The sequence below is a fragment of the Cervus elaphus genome, chromosome 32 (genome assembly GCF_910594005.1).
Source record: "Cervus elaphus chromosome 32, mCerEla1.1, whole genome shotgun sequence".
Classification (NCBI taxonomy): Eukaryota; Metazoa; Chordata; class Mammalia; order Artiodactyla; family Cervidae; genus Cervus; species Cervus elaphus.
In genome coordinates this window covers 35681488-35700481 of record NC_057846.1, presented here as the reverse complement: position 1 = coordinate 35700481, position 18994 = coordinate 35681488, and the positions used below count along the sequence as shown (strand labels likewise).

At 36.2% G+C, this 18994-nt stretch overlaps 1 protein-coding gene across 6 annotated transcripts in view; it reads right to left on the bottom strand.

The window, feature by feature from the left end:
- Nucleotides 1-18994, bottom strand: part of NRG1 (neuregulin 1) — a 229605-nt gene that overhangs the window by 142754 nt on the left and 67857 nt on the right. For 5 of the 6 annotated variants that reach the window (XM_043893621.1, XM_043893623.1, XM_043893622.1 and 2 more), the window contains exons 4-5: nucleotides 14691-14741; nucleotides 12689-12739 (exon numbers count right to left, since the gene is read on the bottom strand). The exons of the other annotated variant lie outside the window; for it this stretch is intronic. In XM_043893621.1, coding sequence (XP_043749556.1) covers nucleotides 12689-12739; nucleotides 14691-14741 — 102 coding nt within the window. The remainder of the gene's footprint in view (nucleotides 1-12688; nucleotides 12740-14690; nucleotides 14742-18994) is intronic. 6 annotated transcript variants of the gene reach the window in all.

Below are 18994 nucleotides of genomic sequence, written 5' to 3'. Positions count from 1 at the left end.
GGGGGTTATACCATGGTGCAACAAAAGACTGCCTGCTAAATGTTAACAGCAGCAGGGGATGAGAATGCCATCTTGCCTGGGGAGAAAAAGACCCTATAGGTGGACCAAAAAAAGTCAATCTAAACACACACACAAAATTTACTGTAGGAACTGTTAAAACCAAGTAACCTTCCCTGTCACTCTAATATATAAACAAAAAGCTATGGTTTTTATTCTGTATCTCAAAATTAACCTGAAAATTATCATCAAAATAAAAGATGAAGTAGTTGAAGCTTTATAGCACGTATTATGCTTAGTCTTATCTTGAGCAAACTGAGTTTCAGATATTTAATATTCAACACAGATACCTTTTTTTTAGGTGGAGGAGGAATGGTTTATGGTATTCCTTCTACATTATCCATGGGCTTCACCAGTGGCACAGTGGTAAAGAATCCACCAGCCAGGAGGGAGATGTGGGTTCGATCCCTGTGTCAGGAAGATCCCCTGGTGAAGGATATGGCAACCCACTCCAGTATTCTTGCCTGGAGAATCCCATGGCCAGAGGAGCTTGGCAGGCTACAGTCCATGGGGTCACAAAGCGTCGGACATGACCCTCATCAGATCAGGTCTACGTTATTGAAGTATCTCACAAATATAATTTGTTGCCAAAAACTGTCCAGTTTTAACTCCTTTTATCATAATACATGTGCATATATACTTCTGTACCTTGTTCAGGAACCCTGATCCAATAGAACTGATCTGGTCCAAGTGGTCTCATTAGCGGAAAAGAGGGTATGTAAAGGTAGCTGCAATAATTTGAGACATACGATGGAGGTCACAAAAGGAACCTTCTGAAGATTTTTCGTTCACTTCGACCTGTACTCTCAGGGGTCAGAAAGAATGGAGGACATGGAATCAGAGAGGCTGGTGTGGTATTTAGATATTAATATAACCTTGACAAATACTGAGTTGTCTATGCCTCTCAGTGTCTTCATCGATCCAATGGGACAAATACGATCTGTTCTCAGATGAAAGTACCTGGCACATGGTAGGTGTTCATTAAAAAATGTTATTATATGCTATTATTACCTTTTTAATGATAATAAAAGAAAAATCCACCTTATTAATGCCATGGCATTCCCTCACTCCCAAAAGACTCTTCAGCACCACAGGGAGGAACAGCGACCAACCAGTTCACATGCAGATTTTCAGACAATTTGCAATAATGCCGGCTAAGATGAAACAGGGGCTTCCCAGGTGATTCTAGTGGTAAACAAACTGCCTGTTGATGAAGGAGATGCAAGAGACAAGGGTTCGACCTCTAGGTCAGGAAGATTCTCTGGAGGAGGAAATGGCATCCCACTCCAGTATTCTTGCCTTGGAAATTGCATGGGCAGAGGAGCCTGGCGGGCTACAGTCCCTGGGGCTACAAAAAGTCAGACGTGACTACATACACACACACATACACACACACGCACAAGGAGACGCAGTCTTATAAATCACCACGTAGAAAGTGATCATAAATGGAGAAACCTTCAATCTATGACTGAAGTCAATGTGATCTGTCAATGTGAATTTTTTCAACCTTGATTTTTAAATATTTAAAAGTATTTAAATATTTAAATATACTTTTCATGATTGAAGGTTAGGTGGTTTTCCAATAATTACACCTATGTACAACTTTTAGAAATTGTGACAATCTAACTAGAAAAAAATCATCCCACTATTAATGATCATATCCATTTAATAAATACTTCCTAGGAATCAGCATAGTGGTATGTTATGGGAATGGAAACATACACCAAAATTTCTTCATTCAGGACCTTACATTCCAGTTTGGGAAGTGATGTAGACACCTGTGACAATTAAAAGTGGCAAGCTTATTGTCCGAAGCAAGAGCAAGGAAGTCACCAAGATAGTAAGGCTGGGCATTGGAAGACAGATCTAACATCTGGGTATAACAAAATATAGAGTTCACTTTTACGCTTTGGTTACAAAAAGACTTTTTTTCCTTACAATTTCAAATCATTTTTTTTTTGGACACTTAAGACTTGTTTTATTAAAAACATTTTTTATTAAAGAGACTGCCTAAAAATGTCCAAAATTTGCCTTTCATAAAACCATGAAGTTTTGGGATAGTTTGTGTGTTTTTAAAACACTCAAATGTTTTTTTTTTCTTCTTCTTCATTCTTATTTTCTTTTTCTTTTTTTCATTCTTTAATAAAATATACCCAGGTCTGCACCTCTTCTAAAAAGAAGGGGGAGAATGACATTTTAAAAATTATGTAGAATATAGCTGACCCTGTTCTTCATGATGTCTCACTCTACCAGAAGCTTCAGTTAGACTTATCCTTGATGCCCTTTTTACCCAAAAGGTCATAGTCAACATTCTAGAAACTTAAAAAAAAAAAAAAAAAAAAGGCAGAAAAATTTGCCATGATACTTGTTTCTATGTGTGCACATGGAGTGGATGTGATGTTTCATTTCTATTTTTGCACAAAGCTTAACAATTTTAAATCTCAGTTCCCTTTACCTGAACTGTAAAGACATTTTTAAAGGCTCGAACAAACCGCTTATCCGCCCTTGAGCCACCTATTTTCTTTCTAAAGCTTATCTTGCTTTCACACAGCCTCATTTGCACATACAAGGTAATTCTCCTGCCCCCATGATCTATTCATTCTAAAACATACCCAAGGACTCTTTGTGTGGTTTATTTTTTTACAGATAGCTTGAGTGAACAAAGATGTATTTCTGCTTTGGAGCATTAGGGACATGAAATTAAGAAGCTTCTATAAGGAGAGAAGAGGAAAAAACTCATCTAGGTCAACTAGAGGGAAATGTACATAATTTATAAAAAATCTATTATGGCCACTTAATTTTTTTCTCAGGTATATGTAAAGTTACTCTTCTTTATATTCCCTTAATATCACATTTTACCATAAAAATATCCTGTCTGACAAGGTGGGTTCCTCCGGGCACATTTTATCAGAAGGCGGATATGTTAGATTTTACAGCATTTTAAAAAAATAAATGCAGCACTTCCTTCTTTCTTATAGCTCTGTAGGCTGAGAATTATAAATAATTATGATTTGTTCTCAAAGTTACCTTATTTTTGAATGACATAGATTTCTGCAGGTTGACAAAATAGATCTCTGAGTAAAAAATTCAAGACAACAATTGTACAGAACATTATAAAAACATTTTATATATTATCTCCTGTAGATTATTCTGTTAATATATCTTTCTTCCTAAATGGGGAATTTATAGTTAAAAACTTGATCAAATGACACAGAAGCTTGTCAATTAATCACTGTTCTTAAGAAATGAAGTTTAAGAAAACTGAGAGAGGAATCATCTTAAAGGATAATTTTACTTTCAATATTTAAAAGCAATAATTTTAATTAATTTGCTATTTTAATTTACTAGAGTATCACTCCATTATAACTAAGATACATTTTCAAGTTTGCCGTTTCTGCTACCTTAGGACCAATTAAATGGCCTTTAACAAATAAAAAAAAACAAAATTTCCCTACTGAAAATAAAATTCAAGAAGCTGCAAGCTTTTCATATACATTTCTAGGCCACCTAATAAAAAATAATCTCCTTAGATACATAACGTATCTTTGTAAGTCCATCTGTGTATTATGGAAAAGTTTCTGATAATCAAAGAGTAATCTCACTGTGGTTAAACTCCTCTAAAACACCCAGTTAAATTTCTAAGTTCTTTAGAAACTCTTCAAACTTCTTTCAGAATCCTACATAGTATGACATAATTTCTGATGCTGCTTAATCTTAGTCTCCTACTTTTAATGGCAAATTATAGATTCTCATCATCTTTTTAAATGAGATAAATGCCAGAATTCTGATTTCTTGGTAAAATGACCAAACTTTAAACGAAGGCAGAAACAACTGACAATTAAAAAAAAAAGACAACAGTAAAACAAATCACTACCCAAACCATACTTCATTTTAAACAATACTTACCACAGAATGAATGAACATATTCTATCTGAAGCAATATTATTTTAAAAAATAATTTGATTTAAAGCAAATCACTACCCAAACGATACTTCATTTTAAAATACATACCACAGAATGTATAAACATATTCTATCTGAAGCAATATTATTTAAAAAATAACTTGATTTAAAAATCTGCACCCATGTTCTACTTTGTTATAATATGTATTGTCACATACAAAGAGCACAATTAACCACAAATAACCTTTTCTACTTTACTGTAAACTCCTTCAGCCCCAGGACTATTCTATCACCTCTCCCAACCATCTCCTCCACCAAGAAATACACATCACAGTTCCTCGCACTGTGCTGGAACAGAGTAGAAACTGGGTTATTAACTGTTTGTTTATTTTAATTAAAGGGAGGTCAGTCCTCAGTGGTCTAAGAACCAAATAGTAGAAACAGGCCCATCAAATTTGCATTGTAAATTTACCACTTACTTGCTGTTTGACCTTAGTAGACACTTGGCTTATCCCTATCTATATAGTATTATTGTTACTATTAAAATGGAAACATTAATAGCTCCCAAATCCCTTTTAAAACTTAAAAACTGATGAAACAGTTTATCATTACAGATAAAAGTTCCTTTTATCTGGAACTGGCATTATTTAACAAAGCCAGTCTGTCCTTCTTTCTCCCTCTCTTCATGTCAGGCTTTACAAAGCCTGAAGAAGTTCTGGAATACCTGAGCAAAAATCAGAACAACAGCTCATATTGATGAGCTAACCCAATCTAAGTACCCAATCTCCTAAAAAGAGACAGTTATGGACTTGAAGGAAGATGGGCACAGCTTTAGGCTACAGCCCACACCGGCCCATGTTACTGGTTTTTAAGATTTTGTTGACCTCTGACAGAGATAAAATGGAAAGCGCCATTCCAGCATTTCTTTGATGATTAGTATACCCAGCCTCTCTATTAAAGAAATGAAGTAAGTATCCAAGCAATGGCTAGAGGCATTATAATAAGAATAAGGCAGAGAATAGTGGGAGATGCTCACGGATGAACTACTGGAGACATTATTCCCTCTGGGTTTTAGTGGTAACATCTATGAGGTTGATAAAGCCTCAATCAGTGTGAGTTCACACTTTTCAAAAGACCTGCTGACTATTCTATGCAATTTTAAATGGAATGGACTAAGCATGCTTCTTTTCCTTTTCTTACTGGGAAAAAAAACATACCCTAATCAACATGCAACTACTCTAGTGAAAGAAACTAGTAATTTCTCAAAATCTACTTAATCATAGGTTTTTGGAAAAAATTCTGAAGTACTTTCTGGCTTTTAATTCTGAAGTCTGAACATTTTACCGATTTGAAAATGCTTCCCATGCACTCAGATTTGAAAACTGTAACCCATTTTTCTGCTCTTTTCTACTTTCTTCAGAAGAGGCTAAAAAAGTTTTGACATTAAAAGAGGGCATTCCTAAGAATGATGATAGTCAGCTCTTAGGTACTAATAAAGAGTCCTTCAAAAATGATATTTCCATTGTCTTCAATTTTCTAACTCTTTATTTTCTTTACAATGGTAAATTTGCTTTCATTTTGTCTGCCCAATTAAGTAATTTTCAACAACATTTATTGCTAACTTTCCTTTAAAATTCTCTGTGAGCCCTGTTTCCTGACTCTTCTAAATTTGTCTGCTCATCAGCTATAGAGGACCATGTTGGTTTTGCCTGGCTGGTCCACTTCCCCTTGTTTAGGTACAGAACCCTCCTCTCTGTAATGAACCCACAGCATGCAGTTAGTCCCCAAGGGACTGAGCCCATCTGTCCCACTAATCCACACACACACAGCGGCGGATATCTGACCAACCCCTACCCAACTGGAGTCATTAATCTCCTTGGGATACTGTATCCTTGGGATACAGTCATTATTTTAGGGGTAAGTATATGATGCAAGCAGAGCCAATCAGATTCTTCCTTAAAATCTGGTGTTCGGATAAGAAGTAGATTTTCTCTTCTTAGATTATGAACCAAGAGGAAAGAGGCTCAAGATATGAGCAGCTACTCTCCTATCAGACAGAGAAAACCCACTAAGAACAAAGTTAACATATGTAGAGAAGCAAAGCATAAAGACCGAGAAACCATCATATCATATCATTTGAGCCTCTGGACCAAACTGGGCCAGTTTTATGCGCTAGTACACTCCGTCTATATTTAAGCTCTTTGCAGTTGAATTTCTATCACCTGCAGTTGAGAAACTCCTAACTGAATCACAATCCATATTTCTTACTGCTTTATGACATTGTTCTTCAACCCTTTTTGAGGGGTGGGGGTGCTGTTTCCTGTAGCATGCAGGTCTTTTAATAATAGATGGGCCTCTACTCCCATTTTTAAAAGATCCTTAGATAAGTTGGGGAAAAAAATGAAGGCTGAAGAAATCCACCAAGTTCATCATTTACTTTGATAAGCAAACATTAAAATCCTGCTAGCTCTGTTTTCCTACATGCTTTCTTTGTGCCTCTCTGACTCCATCTTCTTGTCTTCATGTTACCACTTAATTTTCTTTTAATTCTTATATATAATCCACCTCACTGCTTTATTTCTAATGATTAAAAACAATTATAGCTTTAATTCTTCTCTAAAAGCAAGAAAAATAGTGATGTCCTTCCCTCTCCCAGCTGAGATTTAAAAAGATGGAGGATCTTTTCTAATGTTCAAGGGACTATTCTAATAAAAAGCCCCCCAAAGAATGAAATACAGGAAAATAATTGCTTTGGGGCTGATAATTTTCTACTAACAAATATACCTATCATACAAATGATATCTAGGATTTATGACATTATACAAGGCTTCCTTGATAGCTCAGTTGATAAAGAATCTGCCTGCATGCAGGAGACCCAGGTTTGATTCCTGAGTCAGGAAGATCCGCTGGAGAAGGGATAGGCTACCCACTCTAGTATTCTGGCCTGGAAAATTCCATGGACTGTATAGTCCATGGGGTTGTAAAGAGTCGGACGTGACTGAGCGACTTTCACATGACATGCAAGAAGAGGCTAAACAGTAATCAGCCTAGAATAAGGTCACACATCTACCCCCAGCATCAACGACCACTGGGGAAGATTTCCCTGTTTGTTGAAAATCTGATTCCTATTAGCACAATGGCTCTTATTCCCACCTCTGTAAATAGCAATGTTTTGAAACAGATAAATTCTCAAACTAACAAAGTCAAAGAGCAGGTCATTGGAATGATTCTAGGCTGTTTTCTTCCTCCTTTTATGGTATTAAAACTTTGAATTATGTTGCTAGTAACTCAGGGCTTTCCTGTCCATTTCACTATGTAGGAGACTGTAGAGAGTATTATTTCACCAAAAGGCTGACTCTGAGATAACTGGTATAAGTGTGATTATATACCTAGACTCCATTTTGATGCTTTTTTAAAGAAGCTCTCTTTTCTCCTTTTTTTTAAGAAGCTCAAGTTCCATGGATAGACTTAGAGACTGTCATACTAAGAGAAGTTAGTCAGACAGAGAGAGACAAATATCATATGATATCACTTACATTTGGAATCTAAAAAAAGGGTATAAGAGAATTCATCTACAAAACCGAAATGGAGTTACAGATGTAGAAAATAAACTTACGGTTATCAAGGGGTAAGGGGTGGGGAGGGATAAACTGGAAGGCTGGGAATGACATACACACTACTATATATAAAAGAGATAACTGATAAGTATCTACTGTATAGCATTTAATAGTTCTCAGTACTCTGTAATAATCTATATGGGAAAAGAATCTAAACAAAAATGCATATATGTATACATACAACAGATTCACTTTGCTGTACAACTGAAAATACCTCAATAAAAATTTAAAACTTTAAATTATTAAAAAAAAAGTTCAAGATAGTTGCATGGATCCTGTAAGACTTTGTAATTAAAAACAACAACAACAACATGATTTAAATCAGATGATTCAGGTTTAAATTTCTGTTTTACCACTTATGTAGTTTTTGAATCTGGATATGTCAGAAATTTCTGAGTCTCAAGTTCCTTATCTGACAAATGGGATGAAATCTAGGTCATAGAATTATTGAATTATTGCGTGAATAAATGACTCAATATATGAAAATATACCTTATAAAATTTAAAGTATGATACAAGGACCAGTTATTTATATACACAGTACACACATATTTGTATGGGTCAAAAGGATAATTTTGTAACAGATTAATTTCAACGGAATACAAAAGGCTAAAGACAATTTACTTATAAGCTTGATGAGACGTTTTATCAAGTAGTGGAATGCAATGAGGGACACTGAATGCCTTTAGAAAGGCAGAACTGAGGAATGATTTTACAGTTGCAGGGAGTACAAGGGAAAGTTGTAAGGGAAAATGTAAGACATATTCACATAGAAAATGAAAGAACTGAGCATGAAGGTAAGAATATGAATACTGCGACATATAAGCCCCGACTCTTTTCCGAGTCCCTATATTGCCCTAAAAATCTGTAACTAACCCTCCAGGCAATCAGGAAAGTGGAAGTAATACCAGTTGGGCAATCTCCATTGAAAGATTTCTTTTATTGCCAAAGAGCATGGCAATTTGTCGTTCTCCGCAAGACACAAAGTTACCACATCCTTGAAAAGACCATGTTTATAAAAATCTGGAAACACAGTTTGCAATCAATCAGAAGTAGCTCTTCAACCGTCATAGGACAGAGTTCATATTTGGTACCAAAAAAGATCTAAAGTTGGAATGCCATTTTTCCCCAGCTGAGAAGCATTTAGCAAAGGTCCGGGCAGTTCTGTCTACATTTAGAGTAGGTCAGTCAGTTATGGATGAAGGGGGAAGTAAGAACCGTAGCTCTGAAGCTCACGAATAGACCAGTAGACCTGGTCCAATCTATTCAATCCAGAGCACCAAGCTATCTCCCAGGGAACATGCTGTAAATCTCAATATAACAGAAATGTTTCTGCAGACAAAAGGTATTCTTCCTTCAGCTAGCTCTTTTAGGTGCCAAATTAAAGATTGAATTGTTCATTTCATTCAGAGATTTCAAAGAGGACTTCCTGGATAAGATCCTTTCCAGTGCAGTGTTAGCTGAGAATATATATTATTTTGCAACAGACAGTGATTTCTTGGCATAGAACTTCCAGCATCACGATTTAGACTGAAAAATCATTAATCCCTTCCTGCTCCAACAATAAGGATAATTTCTTATGTTGCTCAAATAAAATGGAAGGACTCCCTTCATTTCTATTTTCTTCAGAGACACGTGCATTGTTCAGGTACTGGCCATCTTCTGTCTATAGGGGAGACCATCTAAGTGCTAAACGATTCACGTTCATTTGTTCATATTAGGCTTCTCAGTATAGTTTAAGATAAACATGATTATACCGACACAGTAACTGAGCCTTAAGGACATTGAATCACTTGCCTAAGAATACACAGTAATTAACAGCACTGGTATTTAGACCTAAGGACGTGAGTCCATCCAATGTCTGTGTCCTTTTCATTTCTCTTCACCAACCTTTGATGGGTAACATAAAGATTACATGGGCTCAGCTGGTTCAAGGCAATGCATTTACTTTAATCTACTACACATACTATCAATCCACTTTGTATCAGTGACAACTTTCCCCCCCATTCACAGAATCTCATTCCTTTCAATATTAAAGTCTTCTTTATTTTTTTTAAAAGGCAACAAAATGTCATGTGTTACACAGGCTAGCGTACTGCCTGGGTTTGAATCTTGCTTGAGAAACTTTAGACAAAATACATCAGTTTCATCATCTGAGAAATCCAAGAAGGTTTTATGAGAACCATGAACCATGTAAATTACCTTGTACAGTGCCTGGCATGCAGTGAGCCTTCAATAAAGGTTTGCTACTACTATTACTATGATTTGAAACATATATTACTATTTAAGACTGTTTTCCAGAAAGTTTTCTTTATTTTCTTTCCTGTAATTATTCATTAGACTTTATATTTTTGTTTCTCTCATTTTTATATTAAATTGGAATGGATGGGACTTAATTCAGTAAAGTGGTTGGTATAACAGTTATACTTTTTGTAGCATTTGACAAAACTGTCTGCAAAATGGGGTCACCAGCAGCTGGCAATTCAGAGAGAAATCATTAAGGCTTGTCCTAAACAATCCATTTACTTTTTTGCTGATGCTGTGTAAAGGAGGAACAAGCTAGTCCTACTGACTTTTGCAAATTTGAAGCTCTTCTCTTCTACAACCTGTCACTTACGTGTAATAGGACACTCATTTAGCAAAGTATTCATATGTTTTAAGTCACAGATGCGTCCTTTACAAAAGAATAACATAAAATGAAGGGAAACAATGCTAATTTTTACCAAAGGATTATAATACACTTTAAAAGAATTATAAACGAAGAACTCTAAAAAGAGTGAATGTATAATGCAAATTCCCAAATTCACAGAGTTAAAATAAGCCTTACAAAGGGAAAGATTAGTATCATATCTTTGCTATTTCACCAATATTTATGAAATGCTAGGAAAAATAAATAGAAAGAGAGCAAAAGTGATAAAGTGTTTGCAGATGAAACATAAATCTCTTAAAATCTCCAATCACATACAGGGGTTTTACATGTCTCCTTTCTGACTGAAACAAAGTGATAAGAAACCTATTCAGGGCTGATTATTTCTGACCTGTGGGAACTTTTCCTGGGCCTTTGACACTTTTATATATTTTGAATTTTTAAGTCCAGGGTATTATGATTGCTGGTTCTTCAAGTTTCAGCTCCAGCCTTTACTAAGCTGAGATATGCTTGCATCAGAGCCCTGCCCCCATGCAGAATTCCACTGAACATTGCCTTTGGAGGAGCTGAGTATCGCATGCTGCCCTGATTGTTCTCACCCAGCATGGACTTAGGACCCTGCCACTATTGGCTCATATTTCCAAATGACAGAACATAATTTCATGAGATTAAAAAATGTACTCATTAAATGGATATAATATGACAAAAAAAATGTATTCATTAATCAACTCAGCAGGATATACTAAGACCCCACCAGGAGGGGGCGTGTCACACGGAAATGGCCCATTGAAATGTTTTAACGCAGTGGTACACAAAGCCTTCTTTCTCACTTGTAAACCCTGACCAAGTGTCAGGAAGTAATTCTGCTGAGAGTTAAAGATCAGAGTCAAATTTCAACATGACTTCTCTCTCCACAGTATTGCAGTGAACAGAAATGTAAAGAGATTCGTTTCAGTTCCCTAAGTATTTCTTCCATTCCCAAACTACTCGGATATACTTAAGAATCACATCCATCCCATTAATGATAGCATGAAGGGTTCCAATTACAAGAGTTTCTATAACTTCTTTCAATGAATCATGCGGGGGGGAAAACGAGTCCCAGACAAAATGACAGAGAGAAAATTCTAGTGTTTGCATTTGCTTAATAAACACTCAAAAATAGAAAACAAGGCTCAATATGATTCCTCAACACTAGTTAGCTGAAATCTACATAATTATTCTAATCTTTTTGTAATGAGAGTTAAATAACAAATATCCCAAACTCCCCAGAAAGGATTATTATTTTGGGGAATGTAATGCTTATCCTTAGGGGAAGTCAATCTAATCTGAGCATTTCCTTTCCTGTTTGATTTTACTAGATTATTGCCATCAATCCAGTTAAATGATGCTTTATCTAGTTAAAGTATAGTCAAAACATCATGCTCATGCAATAAAAATACATTTACATCGTATTGTGACAGTCTGGGTATCACCAACTCAAATGGATTTTAAAATCAAACTGGATATTTAGACTGATCGGCAAAACTATGGAAATTGCCTCAAAGAAATACCTCCTTTTCAAGTATTTTATACCAGGCTGATAGAGAAAGGAAATTGTTCATTAAACACACTCTCTGGGCTGGAATAGAATAATTAGGAATATCTATGTAATGAAGAACTTAATAAACTGAGAAAGAGCTTTAAATAAAGAGCTAAAATCAGGGACAGAAAGACTGTAGTTGTAAGTTTTATTTTCAAGGCCTGATACACTCCCCTGTTGCATATCAAAATTTAATTCTAGGCTATTCACAATTTATAAGTATCAAAACTATTTTTACTAGTCCTTGCTAACTTCTTAGGTTCCCTTGACACAGCGCAAAGCACCAATCAATCTAACAGTTGCAGACCTCCTCAAGCACAAAGCACATTTCACATTAAACATTTGAAAACTAATCTGAGATCTTGCCTAGGGACTTGCTTTCAAACATTTTCATAATTAGTCACTTGCTATCAAATTTGAATCAAGGGCATCTATATATAGTTTCCATAATCCATCACAACAGACTTTATATGAGAACTGAGGAGCTTTTTGGAATAAAGGTCCCAAACAGCTGGGTATCACGCCTTAGGCAGTTGCTGAAGGCATCATGATACACTAAAAAAAGAAAAGTAAAGAAACGAACAACCGACAATGTTCTCTGTTGCTCAGCCAGAACTAGGCCTCGGAAGTGCTGCAGTTATACGCCAACATTCAAAGACATTGCGCTACCTTAAAACTGTATGTCTGTATCTCAAGGGGAGGGGATATCTGGTCAATCCCAAGCAGAGCAGGAGTTAATTTCTATTCCAAACAGCAAACACCATCCTATTCCCAAACTTGATACCCCATTCCCCAGTAAGGATGGAGGAGAGATATGAACATGATCTTCAGAAGCAGATGCTGTCTTGGGTTAAACACTAGTGAACAGAATATTTAAATATACTTACATGAAGAGGTATTTGTTCCTTCTGTTGATACTGATATTCTAATGGAAGACTCTATAAAAAATAAAAGTGGAATGAAGCTGTATTGAGTCATGCCACTTGGATTCTTAAATTAGAAATTTTGCCAGCCTTGGGTATCACCTAGAACAAGAGGTCTAGAAAATGGTGCAACAGAAAAGCTGAAAGCATCTCAAAGTCAAAGGAAGGCATATGCAATATTCAAAGAATACTTGAATATTCCACAGAGGAATGTTTCTACAGTCTGGACACAAAGGCTTCTGAAAGTTGCAAAAGGGGCTGGTCCATCTGCAAAGATACCCCTCCACAAACCAAACTGCTCTTCAAATTTCCTAGAACCACTACTCTGAACAGATCCACACTCCAGGTAAGACAGACAATTCCTTTTCTTAGGTTGGTCTTGATTTTAAGAAACATAAAACCAAAGAGAACACTCTCCACATTCAGAGAGAATGAAAGGCAACTTTCATGCTTAGAGGGAAAAAAAGAAGGATGAAAATATTTTCAGGCAAACTGCTCTGCATAAACATTCTGACCAAATACAATGCTGAATATAGTCCATGCAGGGTCCACTAGAGCGATTACATTAGGATCGAACAAAACGTACTAAATAAACACATAATACAATCATTGGGGATGCACAGCAGCTTGATTCTCTCAGATGGTAAGGCTAAAGGAAGGAAAACCAGTATTTAGGTAAAGCAGAGCATAAAACATACCTCATGCAAAAAAAAAAAAAAAGCATGAGAACTAAGGGTTTTTATGAGTAAGAACTAAGAACAACTCAGTATCAAAGAAGGATTGAAATTCAGCAGCCATAAAGTTATAAAGATTCAAGTCACATATCCGAAAATAATAGTTACAGTCATTCCAAATTCCCAAGGCAAGCACCCCATAAATCTAAAAGCTCAGATTTGTAACAGCACCTATTGGGGTCAGAAAATGAAGTCCGTACATTAAAGAAATGCCAGAGTGAAAGGTGAGGAAATTCAGAAACTCTACAAATTTTTTCTTATCTCCATCTTTCCATATCCCCTCTATCTCCCATTCTTTTTCTGCTACTCAGAAAAGTGAGATCCTCTTATACTCCAGGATCATACCACCTTACAACACAAGCAGATGCCCTAAATATGATCAAAGCGGCCATAGAGAAAACTAGATTTTATGATTTTGAACAATGACTTTGAAGAGAAGAGGCTAAACTGGGGAAGGTAAGATAGAAAATGGCTGTAAAATCACACGGCCTCTGAGATTAAATATTTATTTGTAAATATTCTAAAAGTTTTGTTAACTACATAATCACAAAGGATAAGAAAAAGTAAAGAAAAAAAAATTAAATTCACACCAGATGAATAACATTCACGGCTAGTGGAGAAATCAATGAATTAGGGCTATACATGGGTTAGTAGAGTTGGGTTTTAAGTAGCTAATAAATGCTCAGACCACAATTGCTATCAGCAAATATTATAGGCAAGTGAGAAACAAACAAAACCAAACAAACCAAAGGAAAAAAAAGCAACAGCATTTTAAAAAGTCAGGCTTATAACAGTGCTTCTGCCCAAGTTTAGTGACCCACAGCTGAGCATTAAGAGCCCAAAGGTCAGAGGTCAGACAGTGATACATTATCCAGGAATGAACTGTGATGGATGAAGGAGGGCGGAGACCACTAAGAGAAGCACCTAGAAAGATACAAAAGCTGAAGTTACAACCCAGATATCTCCTTTCCTGGTCTAGTGCTCCTCAAGTTCCATCTAGGTTCCTTTTTCTCATGCATGCCTCTCGGGTCCAAGTTCAGACACACAGCAAGAACCGTACTCCTTCAAGGAAAATCCAAAAAAGGCAGAATGAACTGGAGAAAAAATGTTGGAGCAGAAAACAGGAGCAGCTGAAATGTGGATGCGGAAGGGGTTCTGATTAGTAGGAGGAAGAGCCAGCTGTGATGCCTGTCGTTCTGGTTAGTAAAACTCGACAAGCTTATTTTCCTTACCTGAAGACACATACGCTGTCTCAGTTGAGGCTGGCATGCCAGTGGTGATCTCTGCAAAAAAGAAAAGTTGATAGGACATTACGATGTACAGTCAGGAGGCTGGGAGTCAGCTCCACAGCCTGCCTTCAAACCAAAAAATGTGTTTAAAGAAGGAAGTATTGCAAGGAGGTGATGAAAGCCCCGGCTTTATCCACACAGATAGTGAGAAATGCGAAAAAGAAGACTGTCCAAATAAGTAGTTTTTCTTTCTTGGGCAAAGAGCAGGAGATGGGCTGTGACAGAATAATTAGCAAGAAGTCCCTGCCCCCACTGCACTCGGTGGAGAAGAGAATCTAGCAAAGAGACTGTGGGCTCCTCTTCAGAAAGGAAGACAGAAATGGCAAAACCAGGAAAAATCAAAGCCGGGGGATCAAAGTTGTGGTCAATATTTTTAAATTAGAGATCTCTGGAGAATTCCACTTCTGCCCAAATCAAAAGCAAGTAATGTTTCTAGCTGGGATTGATGAAAAACATCAGGTTCTGGCATCAAATGCTGTATAAAATTGCCAATGGTAATCATACAAGTGTATTATCATTTCAGCTATTCAGGGTAGGACACAGAGTAAGCAGGCAGTTTCCAACTCAAGGAAATGCAGAATTGACCTGCACACCTCTGGACACACTATCATCATGGGAATTGTGACAGTGTTGTTGAAGCTTTGATTCGCTTTCTAACCGCCTTTTATGATGGCCTGAAGGATGAATATGTTGTCTAACTCTATACTCATTCAGCTCTTCTGCAGAGCTTCAGTTTGTTAAAATCTAATGTTTTCAGTAAGGCAAAGGTTTATGAAGCCTGGCAAGATATAGAGATGCAACAGTGGATATTATTCAACTTCACTGTGTGTATTATTATTGTCATGCATTATTGTCAGATGACTTGATGATATTCTATTATTCACTATTACTAACCAGGACAAAAAGAAAAGTAGAATCTTTTAAAAAGATTTTAAAAAGTTACTAGAGTCTACTGAAATCCGATGTTGCTTAGTTGCTAAGTTGTGTCTGACTCTTTGGTGACCCCACGGACTGTAGTCCGCCAGGCTCCTCTGTACTAAAATCCTAAGTATGCCATATATTATCATTTTATGTTGGAATTAATAGCCTGTTAATCATGTAGTTGGAAAAGTTCATGACCAATATAATCATCTTTAAATATAGATATGACCACTTAGGGTTTCCCTGTTAGAACTAGACTAGTAGGTAAGATGAATTAATTTAAGTGGCAATATTTATTCAAGTTCAGAGGCCCTAAGGATAAATGGTTTGTGGAATTGGGGAAAAAAACGGTTTCTGAGATTCAGTAGGTATGTTTAAGAATAAGCATCAAGTTAAATGAGTGTATATAAACATCAGAAATACATCTTTAGTAAGACCAATTATATTTTCTCTCTTGCACATTAATATGGACAGTCCTCTCTAATGAGGCATTAGGAAGACAAACCACTCAAAGTGCAAGATTATCAAGCCACCAGTCGCCTACATCAGCTCTTATACCTACTGAAAATGGGACAAAGTCAAAGGAATCCGTATGTGAGGATATATAATGTTCTTGGGACATTTTCAAGCAGCAATCACTAAAGAGGATATTGTTTTTTTTGTTTTTTTCAGTTAAGCCATGCAGCATGTGAGATCTTAGTTCCCCAACCAGGGATGGAACACACGTCCTCTGCATTGGAAGCACAGTCTTAACCACTGGGCCACCAGGGAATCATGAACCCTTGACAGGAAAGCCATTGGCTTTATAACCTTTAGAGTTAACCTGCTTGCAATGGATATAAAAGATGGGGTCTGTAAAATCTCTCTTTCTTGGACATTTATTTCTTGGCTCTGTAGAAATGGTTTTATTAGGTGTCCTCTATCATTTCATAATACACTTGTGGACTAAAAGATATAAGTGGTATATAATATCAGTCAATTATGTTAAACTAACACGTCTGCCTGTACTGTGTTTGTCATTAGCCTGAATAGGAAGGCCTTTAAAATTGATTTTTTATGAAAGCCTTCGACTACATCTTGCTTGGTATTATACTCATTCAGTAAAATATTTAATTAGCACTAAGTGTGAACTAGACCCTGTTGCTAAGCCCTAGCAAGCAATCATCCTAGGTAGAGTTAAACCCTTAGTAAAACTGCAATATTACACATGCCTTAATGAGGTCTGAATGTTAAATAAATTGTATACTCACTTTAAAAAAATAAAAAATAAAGAGGATACACCAAGTTGGTAATATGGCAATACCTTGTTTCTGAAGTGGGTACAACTAGCTTTCTTGATATGGGCTGCAGAAAATAAAAATGTTCCTTTTGGGGGAAAAAAATCTAATTGAAGAAAAATCTTATCAAAGGTTCACAGCATTTGTCTTTTTCTATAACTTTCCAAGCAAGTACCCACACGGGGAGCGATGCTTCCTCATTCTGTGCTTGGACTCATCAATGACAACAACAGCCAGACAGAAGCAGGAAGTTCAGGGTCACAAGAATTGGGCCAGAGTCCCAATCCTAGTATGAAGATCAAGACTCTTTTAAAATTTATTTTTGACAAACCAAGTAAGTTGTTCACTGTGACCTTCCAAAACAAACCAAAAAAACCAAATAAAGAAACCCACAAACCCAGATTCAGAGCTATTCTATCTCCAGCATAGAAGATATCTCAATGGGAGGAAAGGTTAAAAATATTTCCTTTTTTAATTGAATGACACATCAAACTACCAGAACAGGAGGTTAGTACAAAAATGCATCTACACACAGACAACTTAAAATAACCTCCTTTCCTAAAATTAGATATCTATCCTGGAGACCTTAAAAATATCTTTAGTGATTATGGTTTCAAATAAAAACCTTTTGAATTATCTTGGATGTACTACAAGCTCATGGGCTTCCCTGCTGGCTCAGTGGTAAAGAATCCACCTGCCAATGCAAGAGAGGTAAGTTTGATTCCTGAGTCGGGAGGATCCCATGGAGGAGGATATGGAAACCCACTCCAGTATTCTTTTTTGGAAAATTCCATGGACAAAGGAGCCAGGCGGGCTACAGTTCATGGAGTTGCAAAGAGTCAGACATGACTTAGTGACTAGATAACTACAAGCTAAGAACTTGTACACATCTATACTAAAAGAATCTTGTTAATAAAAAAGTTAATCTTTTTGATTAAAGCCACTCAGGAAATATTTTTATGTGTATTTGGGGTAGAATGTACAGACTGAGCGAACAAGCTTTTGTTACAGTGGTGATTGAAAGTAATCTTGTAACAATTACAGATTTTTTAAAAGTTATCAAGTCCTGCAGTCTCCTTGATATTTAAGCAACATATTTTCCCCGAGTAATTTGGTAAATTTTGTTAATTGATAAAGGACACCCCCTTCATTAGTGCAAATTAATAAAGACTTAGAATCATCAAGAACTGAACACAGCTGAGCAGTTTATGCTGCATAGACAGTAAACATATGGAACATTAATGTATTTGTAATGTTTGCTTGTTTAATAAACTGGATCTGGTCTCAAGAAAAAGTTGCCCTGTCTTAAAAATAACACCTTCTGGAAAGGAGTTTTTCTAATTATTATGTATGCATGACTTGCTTGAGAATTCATCATGAGCACAATATACTAAATATAACTATTTAGCAAAATACACATAAACAAATACAAGCATACATATGATGTGTTTGTGTGTATTTAAATATCCAATTATGTGACTCTTTATTATTCTAAAATTACAGGTCATTACTGTACATTTGAAAATAGTGATAATGTATTTATTTTTAAAGATTTAAGATGGGCATACTTATTTATTAGCACTAGTAAAAATGACTTCAGGAACATATTTAAGCTCATAATGAGTGTTAGTTTTAACATGTTATTGACTGGGGGATTTTTGTAGAAACTAACGCCTGTGGCCTGCGATTTGTTATGTAAGTGAATATTGAAATGTCTCCAGTCAATAACATTTGAGTAACAAAAGACGCTTTAATATGTTTCTAGTCAATAATGAGTTAAGCAATTGAGAAATTTTGGAATTAACAAATGGCATTGAGGCAGGATGAATACTATGCCTTGAAAAGACAGTGCTTTTCCACTCAAAGTTCTCCTCCATACTACCCTTCATGGGAATCCTATGTAATGCAATATACATGGAGATTGCTATACAATCTATGTGCTTCTTAGTATCACTATAGGTTGCTCCTATAGTCAAAGATCCATCTAGTCAAAGCTATTGTTCTTTCAGTAGTCATGGACAGATGTGAGAGCTGGACCATAGAGAAGGC